The sequence below is a fragment of the Drosophila biarmipes genome, chromosome 2L (genome assembly GCF_025231255.1).
Source record: "Drosophila biarmipes strain raj3 chromosome 2L, RU_DBia_V1.1, whole genome shotgun sequence".
Lineage (NCBI taxonomy): Eukaryota > Metazoa > Arthropoda > Insecta > Diptera > Drosophilidae > Drosophila > Drosophila biarmipes.
Genome location: NC_066612.1, coordinates 5,684,976 through 5,700,028, shown reverse-complemented (window position 1 = coordinate 5,700,028; position 15,053 = coordinate 5,684,976). Strand labels below are relative to the sequence as shown.

General features: G+C 42.8%; 2 protein-coding genes across 2 annotated transcripts in view; both read left to right on the top strand.

Annotated features, from left to right (window-relative positions):
• The window catches only part of LOC108034666 (macrophage colony-stimulating factor 1 receptor 1), a 211,861-nt gene extending 197,006 nt beyond the window's left edge, over positions 1 to 14,855 (top strand). The window contains exons 2-16 of the mRNA XM_017109608.3: positions 1,056 to 1,549; positions 10,601 to 10,853; positions 11,103 to 11,199; positions 11,330 to 11,569; positions 11,712 to 11,895; positions 12,193 to 12,425; positions 12,486 to 12,526; positions 12,592 to 12,746; positions 12,813 to 12,852; positions 13,246 to 13,411; positions 13,471 to 13,625; positions 13,677 to 13,911; positions 13,970 to 14,096; positions 14,153 to 14,258; positions 14,389 to 14,855. Coding sequence (XP_016965097.1) covers positions 10,638 to 10,853; positions 11,103 to 11,199; positions 11,330 to 11,569; positions 11,712 to 11,895; positions 12,193 to 12,425; positions 12,486 to 12,526; positions 12,592 to 12,746; positions 12,813 to 12,852; positions 13,246 to 13,411; positions 13,471 to 13,625; positions 13,677 to 13,911; positions 13,970 to 14,096; positions 14,153 to 14,258; positions 14,389 to 14,748 — 2,355 coding nt within the window. The 5' untranslated portion in view covers positions 1,056 to 1,549; positions 10,601 to 10,637 and the 3' untranslated portion in view covers positions 14,749 to 14,855. The remainder of the gene's footprint in view (positions 1 to 1,055; positions 1,550 to 10,600; positions 10,854 to 11,102; positions 11,200 to 11,329; positions 11,570 to 11,711; positions 11,896 to 12,192; positions 12,426 to 12,485; positions 12,527 to 12,591; positions 12,747 to 12,812; positions 12,853 to 13,245; positions 13,412 to 13,470; positions 13,626 to 13,676; positions 13,912 to 13,969; positions 14,097 to 14,152; positions 14,259 to 14,388) is intronic.
• LOC108034694 (facilitated trehalose transporter Tret1) lies at positions 5,930 to 8,745 on the top strand. The gene is made up of 5 exons (XM_017109638.3): positions 5,930 to 6,250; positions 6,570 to 6,802; positions 6,894 to 7,024; positions 7,679 to 8,031; positions 8,089 to 8,745. The coding sequence occupies exons 1-5, from the start codon at positions 6,175 to 6,177 to the stop codon at positions 8,706 to 8,708; spliced, it is 1,413 nt and encodes a 470-aa protein (XP_016965127.1). The 5' UTR covers positions 5,930 to 6,174; the 3' UTR covers positions 8,709 to 8,745.
• Positions 14,856 to 15,053: the final 198 nt, after the last annotated feature.

Genomic DNA, 15,053 nt, shown 5'->3' with positions numbered 1-15,053 from the left:
CGTCTTTGAATACTAGCCAGCCAGCCATTATTTAGTTGATTAAATTTAATGTTGTTCCATTGAACTCTTTAAATTTAAATTAAAACGTTTGTTTAGTTTGTAGTCTGGCAACCAAGCTAGAAAATTTGAAAAAGCATTAAGCATTTCACCAAAACAGCTGATGAACTCACCACCACTTACAGCATTGCCATACTCAATTTTTTTGGGGAGTTCGTTGGCGGGTAAATTCAAATTGTGATTTAAATAAGTAAAGTAAGTAAGTGAGTTTCTTCTAGAATGAGAAAAATTTTTAATGTTCATAAACTAATTCCCAACATAGCAATTTACTTAATTTTAATTACTTACAGAAAAGTACTGATAAGTAATAACAGATATGTAAAGATACACTAAATATATAAAATATAAGACTATTAACGTTAACGTTAAAGAGTGAAATCTCGAAAATGAAATTTAAAATTTAGTTAATTTATACTATTTCTTATTTATTTCATAGAAAGCCAAAAAATATTTTAAAAAAAACCTCTTTGGCTTACAATTAAAATGTTAAAACCGGACTAATGGCTTAAGGAAAGTACAATTTCATATAGTTTTTGAAATAATCTAAAAAAATAAATGATAATCCGGTAAGCACATATTCTCCTCTTTGAGTTGATGGTTTCTGCTTTTATGCTAATAAAAAATAAAAATATTTTACAACACTTACTCCAATATTATAATTATTTATTCCACTCACCTGCCACTGACTGTAAATAAAGTGAAATGCGTGGAGCGAAGCTTTTGCGTAAAAGCTCTCAGTGAATGCGGAGCAACACTTGGCAGTCGGGAACTGTTATCATTCTGCCGTCAACGCTTGTTGCTTCAATGTGCGCCGGACTCCGCGTCGGATACTTGATATTTACGAGCCACCGGCTTTTCGTTGCAACGCTCATCTTTCGATCAACTTTGGCGCGCAATTCTAAGCAGCAGTGAAGCGAATGATAAATTAAGTGAATTTGTGATTAAAATATGCACCTATAATAAAATTGGAAAATGTATACAGCATACAACAGTGCAAGGTGATGTGCATGCGAGGTGAATGAAAACGGAAACGGAAATGGAGCACCTGCACAAAGCAAGCATGGATGCCCCGTGAAATATGCGAAAAGCAAGGAAGTCATATTTAATGAAAATTCAAAAAGTCTACAAATAAGCGACCCCAAGTAAAGAAAAAGTGGAAATTTTATGTGAAGTTTATATGAATGAAAGTGCAAACGGACGAACGGAAATTTAATTATTTTGCAAATATCCCGAATAAGTGCTCTGTGTGCTGGCACATCCATTTACCTCCCCTGCCCCCAAATAATAGCCCGGTATTTGTTTTTCTATGCCCCCCACAAAATAATACAAATTCGACGAGTGAATGTTTACTGCCGGGGCTGGGGCAAACAAATAGCCAAAATAAGTGTGGAGCGTAAACAAAAACTTGAAATGATTGCGTCCGAAGTCATCAGCTGGAAAGTCAACATCCCCAAATCGATACTCGACTCGGGCGAGGAGTGAACCGCAAATGGTGAGTTCCAAAAACGAAAAGTATCCAAATCGATAGAGTTTCTGGGCTTGAGCCTTCAAAGTTCCTGATAAGATAGCGCGCGAAAAACCGCATTTTTTCGGGGGGCAAAGGCCTGAGGAATTTCTTGGAACTCCCCTAGTAATTTCTCTTGTTCGGTGCATTATTTTTATCGCTCGTTATTGATGATCGCTTCAATTGCGGCACGCACTGCGCAATTCATATTCCAGTTGACTCCGATCAATCTGTCTGCAGAGCGGTCCGCGATGATTTCTCACCCAGGTAATTGCCAGCGCTCACGCCCCCCTTTTGGGGACCCGAAAATATGTACCCCCCGATCCCTGTGGGCGCAGCGGTATTTCAATTTTTATTAGATTGGTCTACGGTTATTGTTCGATTTTCGGCTTCCAATTTTTCTTTTTTCGGCGCGGTAGCCAGGCCACTTTAAGTGATAAGCAAAGCGTCGCCATTTTTACCCAGCATTTGTGATTGTGAGTCGCGTATACGGGCACCATTTATATATAGGTACACTCTGTCAATTTGGCTACTCCACTAATTATTGAACTAAAAATTATCACACTGCTCTGGCATGCTCACACCTGGCCTGGGGTTCTCTCACCCTTGCCATTTTATTACAGCTTAAAAGCATGTTATTTATTATTGAGAGCATGGTCAACAAAGGGTAGGCAACAACAGCAACGCGGTATCAATATATATACACCCCGCACATGATTAAGTAGCCTCATTTAATCTACTTAAACACGCGCCGAAATTGATAAATAATGGCAGCCGAAGAGTCGAACCACAGCCCCAGACTCAACAATTTAATTACCTTGATTTAATTATTTAAATTCCATAACTTCCATGCTTTTTGGCTATTTTTAAGACTCTTACAGAAGGCTACAACCTTACAAAGAAATTTAAAACGGTGCACCTGTAAATATTTCGAACCAAACGCAATATAACTTCAAAAGCCCGGGGCGATTTCGTGGAAAACTGTATCAAAGTATGCTTTTATATACAACAGTTAATTAAAATTGAGCGAAAATACAAGAAAACATATTCTATGGAAATCGAAATATTATTTAAAAAAAGCTTTTAGCATAAACAATATTTTGTTATGGCTCTGCATAGGTGGATTATACCTTTGTTTGGTTACTTATTGTTTTACTTTTACGTAAAATCTATGCTATTTTTCAACCTATTTATATTTTTCTCTCCGAGAAAAAAGCAACTGTCAATTCATTATTTACCTTTCGCATAGTTCAAGCAACTAAATAATTTAGAAACTGTTTTATACTCAAGATTTCCGGTTGCTGGATCAAAAACACATATGTGAAAAAAGCCTCAAGCCTTTTTGCAAAACAGCTCGGTCCTGATAAATCACAAATTCACACAGATGTTTCCTAGACGTCATACCTTATTTGGCTCTCTGTTTTTTTTGCTATTGTCAAATCGTTTTCTCTTTGGGGTATTTTCCGTACTATCTCACGAACACACTTAAATGGCCCTGTATATAATGGCAGTCGTCGTAGTATCTCATCAATTATTTTACGAGTAGTTGCCATTGGACCCAGACATTCAAAGCTTTAAAAGGCTGCCGCATATGGTAAACAATCCCAGGGACGATGAAACACACACAAGATTCAAGAGTCGCACTTTTATGTTCCTTCTACTAATAATTGAAATCTAAAGTGCAGCTTTAGGAAGGACTGTGATTGTGTGTCGATTATGCTGGTCGAATGCAAAACACACTTACAAGTAAAATGAATACCCCATGTAACTGAAATAAAAGTAATACCAACTGATCTGTGACTAATCACTGTACCTTTTAAAAGGTTATTAGTACTTGCCGTAGGTTCGACCTCATCACTGACCATCACTGCAGAAGAGTGAGCCAAATGTAGGCGGTTCAGATAGATGGCTAATATACCTCGGCAATTAGGGGGACTTTCCAAATTATACTTTATGGACACCTGTATATCTGGACATTGCCAGTTTAATGGCTGGCGCACATTCATCCCTGGTTTAAAGTCCAGTTGGGGCACTTAAAGTTGTTTGGCTGGCGGCTTATCATTCGAAAGTCCCCGCCAAAATAGGCAAAGAACCACCATAATTACGCGTACATTACTTTCGGAACTCGTTAGCATTGACAATATATTTATTTTAAATTGCCGTAAATATTAATTTTATCATTTTCACTTGAGCAACTCGCATTTTTGGGCCTCGGCAACAGGCCAATGTAGGTGCCTAGTTTTTTGGCCTGCGGCTGTTAAGAGCTGTGTGTACTTTTTCCCATCGAAATCGGCAAACCAAAACAAATTGTTCAAGTTGCCGTGAAATGGAAAACAAATTGAACTTATCAATAAATCGAGTGGGCGATAACGATTAGAACAAAAAGTCCGTACGATGACGCGGCCGAAATTCGAACCGCACCGAACCCAAAAACCTAAGAGCAGCGAATTCTACACATACTCCTATCGAATGTGGGCCCCCAGTTCCAGGTTCTGGCAAAGAACAGCAGTGGCGATAAGGGCCTAAAGTCGTTGCTCTTGACAGGTATATAATTCTCACTTTATAACTGCAGAGCATATGGGAGGAGAGTTCGGAGAGCCCCGATCCTATCAGGACACTTCCATACTAAGTTGTTGAATCCGAACTCAGGCCCCCACTTTTATTTCAGTATTTTTTCGGCATATGAGAGATTTTCGCTTTGTTTGCCGGCCTTAACTTGGCACCGCCTGACACCTAGGGAAACTTATCAATTGATTAGGACACAGGGCATTTAATTTATGAGTATTCCTCGTCTTTGTCTGGCCTTTACTTGGAGCTTAGGATGTCAGGTGGTTGGGCAGAATCGAAATGGGGGCACCTACCTCAAAAAAGCTTTATGCAAAGCACTTAGTATCTGGAAACTATATGTTCGCTGCCCAGCTACGATTCCTTTATTGATTGCAGTGTTCTTGGCACTTATCACACGATTTCAAACCGAAACTTTTGACAGGCTTCCATTTCTCTTGGAACCTCTTATCTGCGCTGTGTTTGCCACCCTGAAATGGTTAAAGTGCGTCATGCCAGACATGTGCGAGAAAATGGATGCCCTAATACTGGATGTGAATACAATGTGCGGGTCATTCTGCCAAAGTGAATGTGATATTGAATAATCCTTTGAGCCCGAACATACTGCAAATCATTTTCATTACACTTTACCACACATTTACTATACATGTTTAATGGAATATTTTAAGTAAGAAGTGTCGGTATGTGTCTAGAGCACTATTGTCGAAATCGACCGTAATCAGGTGTTGTTGACAAATCAAAGTCTATACTAAATCATCATCATTATATCAGGGCAGTAAAAATGAAGCCAGTCAATCGATTCTTATCTTCCCAAATGCAGTGCATGTGTGTATGATTACGGACTTTAACTTGAAAAATATAAACATGTTTATCTCAGTATCCCTCTATAAAATTTGCTACACAAATACGGTTCAAAGCTGAAGGGCAACATGCGCATGGAAACCCCCAATAAAACTCATTTGGTGTATGAGAAGTGCATTGTGCATCTTTCCCAGTTTAAATTGGTTGCAAGAGCCAATAAATTCGCCTAGGTTAGGACAACAATTTGTGCTTTTTATTATTCCAAGTACGTATATTTACTCCTAGATAGATAGATATTCCCCTTGATTTGGAAGGAGAAATTCCTTTCAAAGAAAATTTTAAGCAAAAATATCTTGTGAGCTCGTATCTTATGATTATTAGCTACGAATTTGTAAGTTTAAAGGCATCTCTGCGAAATGTCTTTGAAATACTGCAAACTGTTTGCTTGCGCTCCATAAAAGTGTCACCACATGTGTGTTTGCATCTAATAACAGTGTCACCCCAAAGTGTTTGCTCATCGTAATAGTGTATCCCTAATATACATTCAGTGACGCGTTAAAAGCGCGCGTGCTTTGTTATTTAAACTACGCAAATGGTGTTACAAATAGATTCGCGTAGGTCGGGGAATCCAGTGCAGAATCTACGGAACATAACTTCGGACGACGTCACAGTTGAAGCGAAACTTTTTCCTACTTATTTCCGTTTGCCAACAAGCTGTGAACTTGGCATCTAAACAGATATAAACAGAGGAGCCAAGGCATGACGAGAGGCCTATCCGGAAGATTTACTGATGTGTGCCGAGTATTACGGAGCAACAGCTTCGGGCACCGGGCAACGGACACGGGTGGCACCGCCCACCCAGGTAATCTTCAGCTGCCTCCCAACTCAGAAACTGCGTAATCGTTGGCTGTTTCTTAGATGAAATAGTAGATGTTTACCCACAGATTTAGATACGAATACGGGTATAAATGGGGCCCCGTCTCCCATTTCACAAGGCATTTTTGGACCGGAGTTACCCCGTTCAAGTAAGCGCGGCATTCTCAAGGGCACGGCACAGAGCATGGAAAAAGGATACCAGAACCTAAAGTTTTCACGCAAGTGCTTTAAGGCAACCTAGGACCTTCCCACCACCGAGGCCCTCCAACTGTGATAAACGAGATTCCAGGATCGATTCGAATCCTACAGGATATACCATAAGCTATACCCTAACCAAGTTGGTCGAGAAGCAAGCAAGGACTCCCGCCAGGATGCTGCTGCTCAACATATTCCAATCGGGCATCTTCCAGCCGGAATACCGCCGCCAACTGCTGGTCTCTTTGAGTGGTATGTTATGAAGATAAGGCGGATTTACAGCTCAACTGGGACAGCGGAAAGTTTTGGGTCTCTGGCGCATCCATGTCATGTTGGGGACAAAGAACTTGGCAGGCTTAGATGGGATTCGGCCAGGCTTCCCTGTGGAAGTGACCCACGAAATTTGACACAAAGTCGACGACGGGTGAAAATTCAATTTTCAATTTCCCGCGTGTGTGCCTATGCAAATGAGCCACTTGAGCCGTTGATTCGCTGGTGATTCGCCGTCGACTTGACCCCGAAAGATGATGTCATGTGTGGTGCCGGAGTGCTGATCTAAATGTTCTTGCAGCCACGCTGATAACCTTCTGCCACGGCATCGCCCTCGGCTGGCTGTCGCCCATGCTGCCCAAGCTGCTGTCCCCCGAGCAGACGCCCCTGACCTTCCACATCGACGTGGCGGAGGCCTCCTGGCTGGGCGCCGTCATCAGCATCGGTGGCATTACGGGGAACTTCTCCTTCTCCTATCTGATGAACCGATTCGGTCGGAAGGTCTCGATTTACGCCCTCGCCGTCCCGCACACGGTGAGTTGTCAGCCCGCTTTTCCACGGATGACGCTTAATTGATCGGTTTAATTGCTGTCCTGTTTTATTTTTGCTGTCCCTTGATCCGCAGTGCATATGGTTCCTGTTCTACTTCGCCCAGAACATCGAGATGTTGTATGTGGCGCGGGTGTGCGCCGGTCTGACTGGCGGTGGCATGTTCGTGGTGCTGCCCATTTTCATTGGCGAAATCGCCGACAACAGGTGAGTGCAAAAATCAGGCAATAAATCCTGTTATGGCAGGATTAAAGTAGCAATCGGCTTCCAATCAAAGGGGAAAGGCAGCAGGAATTTTTAATAATTCTTAATAACTTACATTTAATAAAAATATGTTTTTCATTTTGCCTTTAAACAAAAATTAAAATGGGCATTTTGAATGAATGTTTTACCTGATTACACTCAGAAAAAATAATTCTCTAGTTTTTAGTCCATTAAATCTACATTTAAGAAACTTCGACTTTATATCTGGTGATATACGATTCCACATGCACTTAAATGACTATAAGAGGCTCTTTTCTAAGACCATGCTTTGAATGTTCCCTTAACTGAACGGCATTAAAATAAAGGAATTTTTTTTCTAGATGCAATATTTAAAAACTATAGGATAACCACTTTGTTTTATCATTAAATACTTTAGAATACTATTAAAATACTTTTCTGACCGGCTTTTCCTGCTGGGAAATTGCAATCTGAACGCAAATGTTATTCCAAAACTGACGAACAATAACCTTTGTCAAAATGTTATTTTCGGGCGAACGCCCATGGTTTTCACTCACTGGCCAATTGATTGGAATGAAAGATAGATAGATTTTGCAATTAAATTTGGCTTGATTGAATTTTCCCCCCGCTGTTCCGCAGCATTCGCGGTCGCCTGTGCTCCTTCTTCACGCTCACAATGAACACGGGCATATTGGTGGGCTTCGTGGTGTCCTCGCACGTCGCCTACCATGTGATCCCCTGCGCCGTGGTGGGTCTGCCGCTGCTGTACGTGTTTCTTGCCACCCGGTACCCGGAGCCGCCGCAGCAGCTGATCCGCTGGCAGCGCGAGGAGGAGGCGGAGCGCTCCCTGCGCTTCTATCGCCGGTGCGATGGGCCCAATGTGTCTAAGGAGGCGGAGCGGGACTATCAGAAGCAGCTGGACGAGATGCGCCTGGCCATCCAGCAGCAGAACAAGGAGTCCGACGACAATGGTCTCTCCCTCGCCGACTTCCGTAAGAGGTGCATCTCTTGGGTTACTATCCATACTGATTCCCCTATCCCCATTGCAGTTACCAAGCGCTCCTTGAAGGCCCTGGCCACTGGCCTGGTTCTGATGATAGCCAACATCTTCACGGGCACCTTCGCCTTCAACAACTACATGTCCAACATCTTTGACGCGGTGCACACCCAGTTGGATCCCAATACGAACACCATTATCATCGGAGCCGTGCAGATCCTGGGCACGCTGGCCAGCATTTATCTGGTGGATCGCTATGGGCGCAAGATCCTGCTGATAATTTCCTGTGCCGGCAGTGGCATTGGCACCTCTGCCTTTGGACTCTACGCCTTCTATGCGGAGGAGCAGGAGGTGGACCTTTCGGCCTACTCCGCCTGGCTGCCCGTCACCCTGATGGCCTTCATCATCTTCATCGCCAACGTGGGCGTCATTTCGGTGACCATGGTGGTGCTGGTGGAGATCCTGCCGCAAAAGATCCGGGCGGTGGCCACCAGCTTCTGCCTGGGCTGCCTCAGCTTCTTCGCCTTCACCTCGCTGAAGACCTTCCCGCTGATGATGTTCCACCTGGGCCTGGCGGCCACCATGTGGTTCTGTGGCGCCGTCAGCGCCATCTGCCTCTTCTACGTGGTGGTCTGTCTGGAGGAGACCAAGGGTCGCTCCATGTATGACTAATCTCGGGGAGAATAAAGCTTATTTATACCACTTGGCATGTGGCCCGCGTTGCTCTTTATTTTGTGGGCGGTGAGAGGGCATTAAACCAAAACAAAGTCACCTCTGGAAACAGAAGCCCCAATAAAAAAGGCGCTGAGCGCAGACAAGGTTGATTTATGACCCACTAGTCATCAGCTAATGTCGTGCAATTAGCTGTGTTGGCCCTATTCATAAGCACAGGCTCTAAGCCCCACCAACGTGACATGTTCTGAGCAAAGGAAATCCTCGTTTTGCGGTAAGCCGGAATTGAAAATGTAATAGTAATCCTGTCTTTGTAGCAGGCGTTATCCTTGGCACAAGTGCACTTATGCTTCCCTGTTCAAGAACTTAACTGAGAGTTCAAATTAATTTTATGGGCAAGCAATTGAAAGCCATGGAAAACTAATAACAATTAAGTCTCGTTAAGGTACGCAAGCTGAAATGAGTCTTACTTGGAGAGCCCAAGGTATTAGTATAATAATATGTAATATGATATGAAATATGAAATATACATAATATATAATATAATATGAAAGTTCAGAGAAATCTTCACAAGTGGTACTTGACTAAAAATGTTATTTGCCTCCTATAAACCCTTAATACAGATGTCATTTATATTAAAAAAATAGAAGTAATTTTTATAATTAAAATCAATAACAACTCAATGTTAAATTACGTCACTCTGAACTTCAAACTACATTTAAAACTAGAGTGTTCTTGGAATAGGTCATTTGTAATACTATCAAATCGAATAAATAAAAGTCAACTTGCTGACTCACCGCGATTACGATTGCGATAGCGATACCGATGGGATCAGTGATAGGCGTTGGTATACGTTTTTTACGATCTTTAAAAACGGATAGGCGCTTCTACAATTTGCCAGGATGGTATCGATCCTTTCTGGCTTTTTAGTATGAATACTTTTTCGTTATCCCTTGCTAAATCTTTTGAGTACAATCGATAAAGAATCTATTTTAATACATCGATTGAAATTTATCTGTGACCTTGGCTTTTTTATCGATAAATCATTTTCCTGATGAATTTAAATAAAAACTGATGGTATTTCAATTTCTTGTTGTACACTGTTTGTGAGTCGGCAGGGAACTAGCAGAGCTGTTTCCTATCGCTGATTTCAAAGCTTTTCGAGTTACACTTGACCGGTTGCTTCCCTGAAAACACGTTTAAATGTCCATGTTTCTGGTTAATGATAAGAATGTGAAGGCACGTGCCCAGTTATCACCTGAGAGGTGTCTCTCTGTTTTCTCTGGTCCGTAAACAGCAGACTTTAAGTGCAGTTAACTATTTTAATTACTATTCTTACTCTTGGGGCTTCTGTTATTTTCCCAAAGTTGCAACTTTGAAGCTCAACAAAAGGCAGTTGCTAAGGCAAATATTTGATCAGTTATTTTTCCCCACCTGGAGGAAAACCTCGAATAATTAGTTTGGCTTCGCATTGTGTTGGGTCGAATGGAAACGGAATTCGAAATATGAGCATGTAGTTTTCCTGTCCTGAATTCCCTAATTTGAATTTGAACCATTTCCCCACCCCCGCACCTGCCATCGGTGTTTACACTGGTATTAAGTGACATAATTTGTGTGCGCATTTCGAATTGATGTAACGCTTCGAGGTTGGCTAAAAGGTCGGAGGGCTTAAAGCCACTTTGAAAAGTACCTTTAACTATGGATCTGTATTTTATTGTCCCTTTTTACTGCATACTTTTAGGCGCATTTTATATGATATGAAACCAATTTGGTGATTTCTGATTTTCTCTCTTTAATTTATCTTATATTTTAGTTGAATATTTTAATATAATATTTTGTATTATTGTCTTTTATCTTAAGGTTAACAATATTTCTTTGTTTCTCTTTCCAAGTAAACGCAGTGAATAATGTGGAGGCCATCACATCAGAATGCATCACTCGAACCTCATTCGAAATAGGATAGTGTTGATTTTGTGGCTGATGCTTGCATATGAGGCCTTGGGCCAGAGTCTTGGGCCGCACAATATCACAACCACACCCAGCAATCCCGCAGCGATATCCCTGATCCAGAGTGGGGATGTGCAGCCTAAGAGTGCCCTTTCAAAATCCCATCAATATGATACCAGCTTGCCCGCCTCAAAGAATGTGAGTGCACTGAACAAAAAATTTTGCTGTGTTGCTTGAGCTAAGGAAAATATTTAAAGAATATAAATTTTAATTTACTTAAATTTTTGATATTTGAAAAATATTTATGAGAACAGTAAAATATTTCTTGTTACTTTCTGAGGTATACTAAGTAAGGTATATAACAATTTGAAGTTGAAACAAGTAAATTTTTTGTTTATGTGTATCACACCTGTGGGGCTTATTCCATTTTGAATCTGAATTTTCCAGGCGACACCTGAAATCACCGAGCTGAGCACGAACGTGACGCTCTACATGGAGAAAATTCCACGCTTACGGGTGCGATGGCAGGACAACTTGCCGAATGGTACGAATTTTGTCTTGCTCCGATAAATTAAAACAGTCTGCTTTTACAATCCTAATTAAATTGGAACTGGGGACCCCGTAGTCAATATCGCTAATTGTAGGGCATTGTTTCTGCTCTCTCCTTATTGCAGGCACTTCCTACAATGTCCTTGTTAGTGCCGTTAACAACAGCCGTTGTCCTGATGCACCTTGCAGCGAGTACGGAATCAAGCAGAATATCAGCTCCAAGTCCCAGTTCGTAGACCTGCCAGTGAATCCCAGCCTGAACGTGGAGTCCGTGGACTGCAACTACATGTTCGGCTGCCAGTACCAGGTCATTGTGGAGACCTCCAACGCGAAGGTCAGGCGATCTGCCCGCTTCTATATTCCTCGTAAGTTCCTTCGAGGATTTTAGATCTAAATAAATTATACTAACGAATTTTTAAAATTTTAAATATTAGTTAATAATAAGCTAGATACATTTTAAAATAATTTATTACTTTTCTTCTGATAATTATTATCTTCTCCCAACAGAGTGCCTGGAGGGCAAGTGCTCCTGCCAATTGGCGCCCACGCCGCCCAAGGTCCTGGCCCTGGGCAAAATGCTCAGCAACGAGACCATCAGCATCAATGTCTCGATCCTGGCCAGCGAGCTGTTGCGCAAGGAGCAGGACTCCCATCTGCACGAGACATTGAAGACCTACAAAATGCAATTGAAGTGAGTATTCTCAGCGGAAAGCATCCACATTACAATGGTCCAAACGAAAAGGGCAATCAAATTAATGCATTTGAGGTCATAATGGAGTTGTTCACTACCTTTTGGGTATTTAAACCCAAATTGCTTGAATTTTCCTGCACTTGGTAATTCGTTAATGTCAACTTAATACAAGCTGTGTGTTGTACATAAAAAAAAACATCCAGAAATTAGAATATTCATTGAATTAAAAACTGAAAATAAAAAAATTGCGAACATTTAAAGAGATAAAATAACACATTTACGTACTTTAATTGGCAGAATCAACGAGGAGACCAACCCCTCGCTTCCCTGGGGCGGGGTGCTGAAGCACCTGATGACCCGCGTCTTCGAACTCGGCGAACTGAACTTCAGGCCAACGCCCAAGGGCCTCGAGGGCATCATGAAGCTGGGCCTGGGCACGCAGCTCAAGGAGAAGGCCTCGCTCAGTGTGCAGGCCGTCATCCTGGATCCGTCGGGATGCGAGGGACCCCGCAGTGTTAGCAAGGTGCCAGGTGAGTCAGTCCGCATCCGTGATTAAAGCCCATTTTCATTTACACTTCGCCTTTGAAAAGTGCCCGTCAATTCCGTGCTGCTAACTGAGGGAGACAGTGTGGTAAGTCCTAGTAAATGGAAATGAAAGTTTATTAAGTTTAAATAAAACCCACTTTTTCGCTGCAGAGCAACTCCATCGTTGTGATGAGCGGCATGCTGATTGCCATTATCCTGGCTGGGCTGATTATGCTGCTCCTGCGACGACGACGGGCCAGGACAACTGCCAAGCTGCGAAAGCAGGAGCAGATCTACATCCAGACCTTTGCCACCTCCGCCATTGAGTGAGTTCTTGGAGCGGTATTTCCCCGTGGAAACCTGCTAATCCTGGTTAATCTTCTGCCTTTCAGGATGGAGGATAATCTCAACTATGTGGACAAGTACGTCGAGGTAGGTCACCATTTTTATCTTAATTAAATGTGAACATTAACTCAGGCTTGTGCAGACAATCAATTTACAGAGCTGTGAATGACAGTAACTCGATTATTTTTGATTAATTGTTGACCATTTTTCAATGCAACAAGTTAAGTGGACATTTAAATTTTAATTTGATACACAGCGGATTCATTGCCCTTTGTCATTTGTTTGTTTTTGATATTGCCATTGTATTACATAGGCATTGATTACACATTTAAATTTAAATGTAATAAAGGACAGTAATTAAGGCCAATTGTTTTTGTTTTGCATTAAACAAGACCTGTAGGACCCTGTTTTTCGAACAGGATTGATTGCACATTGGCACTGTGAGATGACCAAGTCTGATTCCCAACAATTTTCTTGCAGAAGTCACAGGTCCTGGGACTGGCAGACATCTTCGAGGTGCCCCACTCGGCCATCCAAATCGGGCGAATGTTGGGCGAGGGGGCCTTTGGCGAAGTGCACGAGGCCACGGCGATTAACTTGCGCCGGATGAGGGGCACCACCATTGTGGCAGTGAAGCAGCTGAAACGTGAGTCCATACTCCTCAGTTGGAAGAAGCCAGAAGCCAGCTGGATTTTGTCTTTTCAGCCAATCCCAAGGCGGACGAGGTGGCCGAGTTCCTGGCCGAGATCGAGATGCTCAAGGGCGTGGGCACGCACCACAACGTGGTCTGCTTCCTGGGCTGCTGCACCATCAAGCCGCCCTACCTGATGATCATGGAGTACGTGGGAAGGGGCAATTTGGTAATTAATAACATTTTAACCTAAGCTAAGTTAAATCACTAATTGCCACAGCTGAGCTACCTGCGAACGGTGCGCCAGGAGGCGAGCAAGCTGAAGAATCGGAACGCCAACTACACCACCTGCAGGCCCATCAGCAGGACCAATGGCACCTCCTCGCCCAAGTCGCAGAGCGTGAACTACATCGAATTGAAGGCATCCAGCCAGACCATTGAGTTGGTGCAGGGCCAGGACGACTCCAGTGCCAGCATGAACGGTCCCCGACAGCCACAGCCCTCCTTTGCCGAAAGTAAGCGATGCCAAATGCCCAATTAGGGGCGAAATGACCACCGCTTACTAATTTGCAGCCACTTACACCATTGTGGAGGACGAGGACGCCTTCGAGTACATACTGGACAACAAGGAGCTGCACAATTTCGCCCTGCAAATTGCCAACGGAATGCGCTTTCTGGAAGAGCAGGAAATCACGCATCGGTAGCTATTCACAGACACTTAGAGAAAGAGGTTTTAGTTTGATCTTTCCATTAAAGTGACCTGGCGGCGCGAAATGTACTGATTGACAGCAATAAAACCCTGAAAATATCCGACTTCGGGCTCTCCAGGCATGGAATTTATACGAACACCAGGACGCGAAAGGTGATTAAAACATTAGGGATGTTATATTAACTATTATTATTATTGGAGCCACTAAAAAACTAATATTATTCCCTGACTTTTAGGTAATTTAAGTGAATAGTATTTACTTTTCTATACCCTTCCCTTGCAGCTCCCTCTTCGCTGGCTGTCCATCGAAGCCATTCGCGACAATGTCTACTCCAGCAAGAGCGACATCTGGGCCTACGGCGTAGTGCTCTGGGAGATCGGAACCCTGGGGGCCTCGCCCTATCCCACGATCAGCAACAGCGAGCTTATCCCGTTCCTGATGGCGGGCAACCGCCTGGAGCGGCCGGAGATCTGCACCCCGCAGGTGTACACCATCATGCTGCAGTGCTGGCTGGAGGACCCCGAGGAGCGGCCGACCTTCGACGCCCTGTACCGGGTCCTCAGTCCAAAGACCACCTACGTGGACATCAACAGTCTGAGTGATGACTACGTCTTTCCTCCGATCAGTGAGAATAGGGAATAGGCTATTGTATAAATAGTTATAGACGTAATGTAATCCTAGACTCTCTCTATTGTTAATTGTTAAAAGTGTAATGCTGTCTTTAGGGTTTAAATTCGATTATTGTTAGACGTGCATGTGGGCATTCGACTATTCTTGCTGTACAAATATCTCCGTCTGTGTGTGCACAACGCAGATTTCAAAATGTGCCGGAACAAAGTTTTAAGTTAAGTACAACTTTAGCTAGTAGTCAGTAAGCTTAAAGTTTAGGATATCCACATCCAGTGGTTTTGGAAGGACTTTGCAGTCTGCTGTATACGAACGTAGTT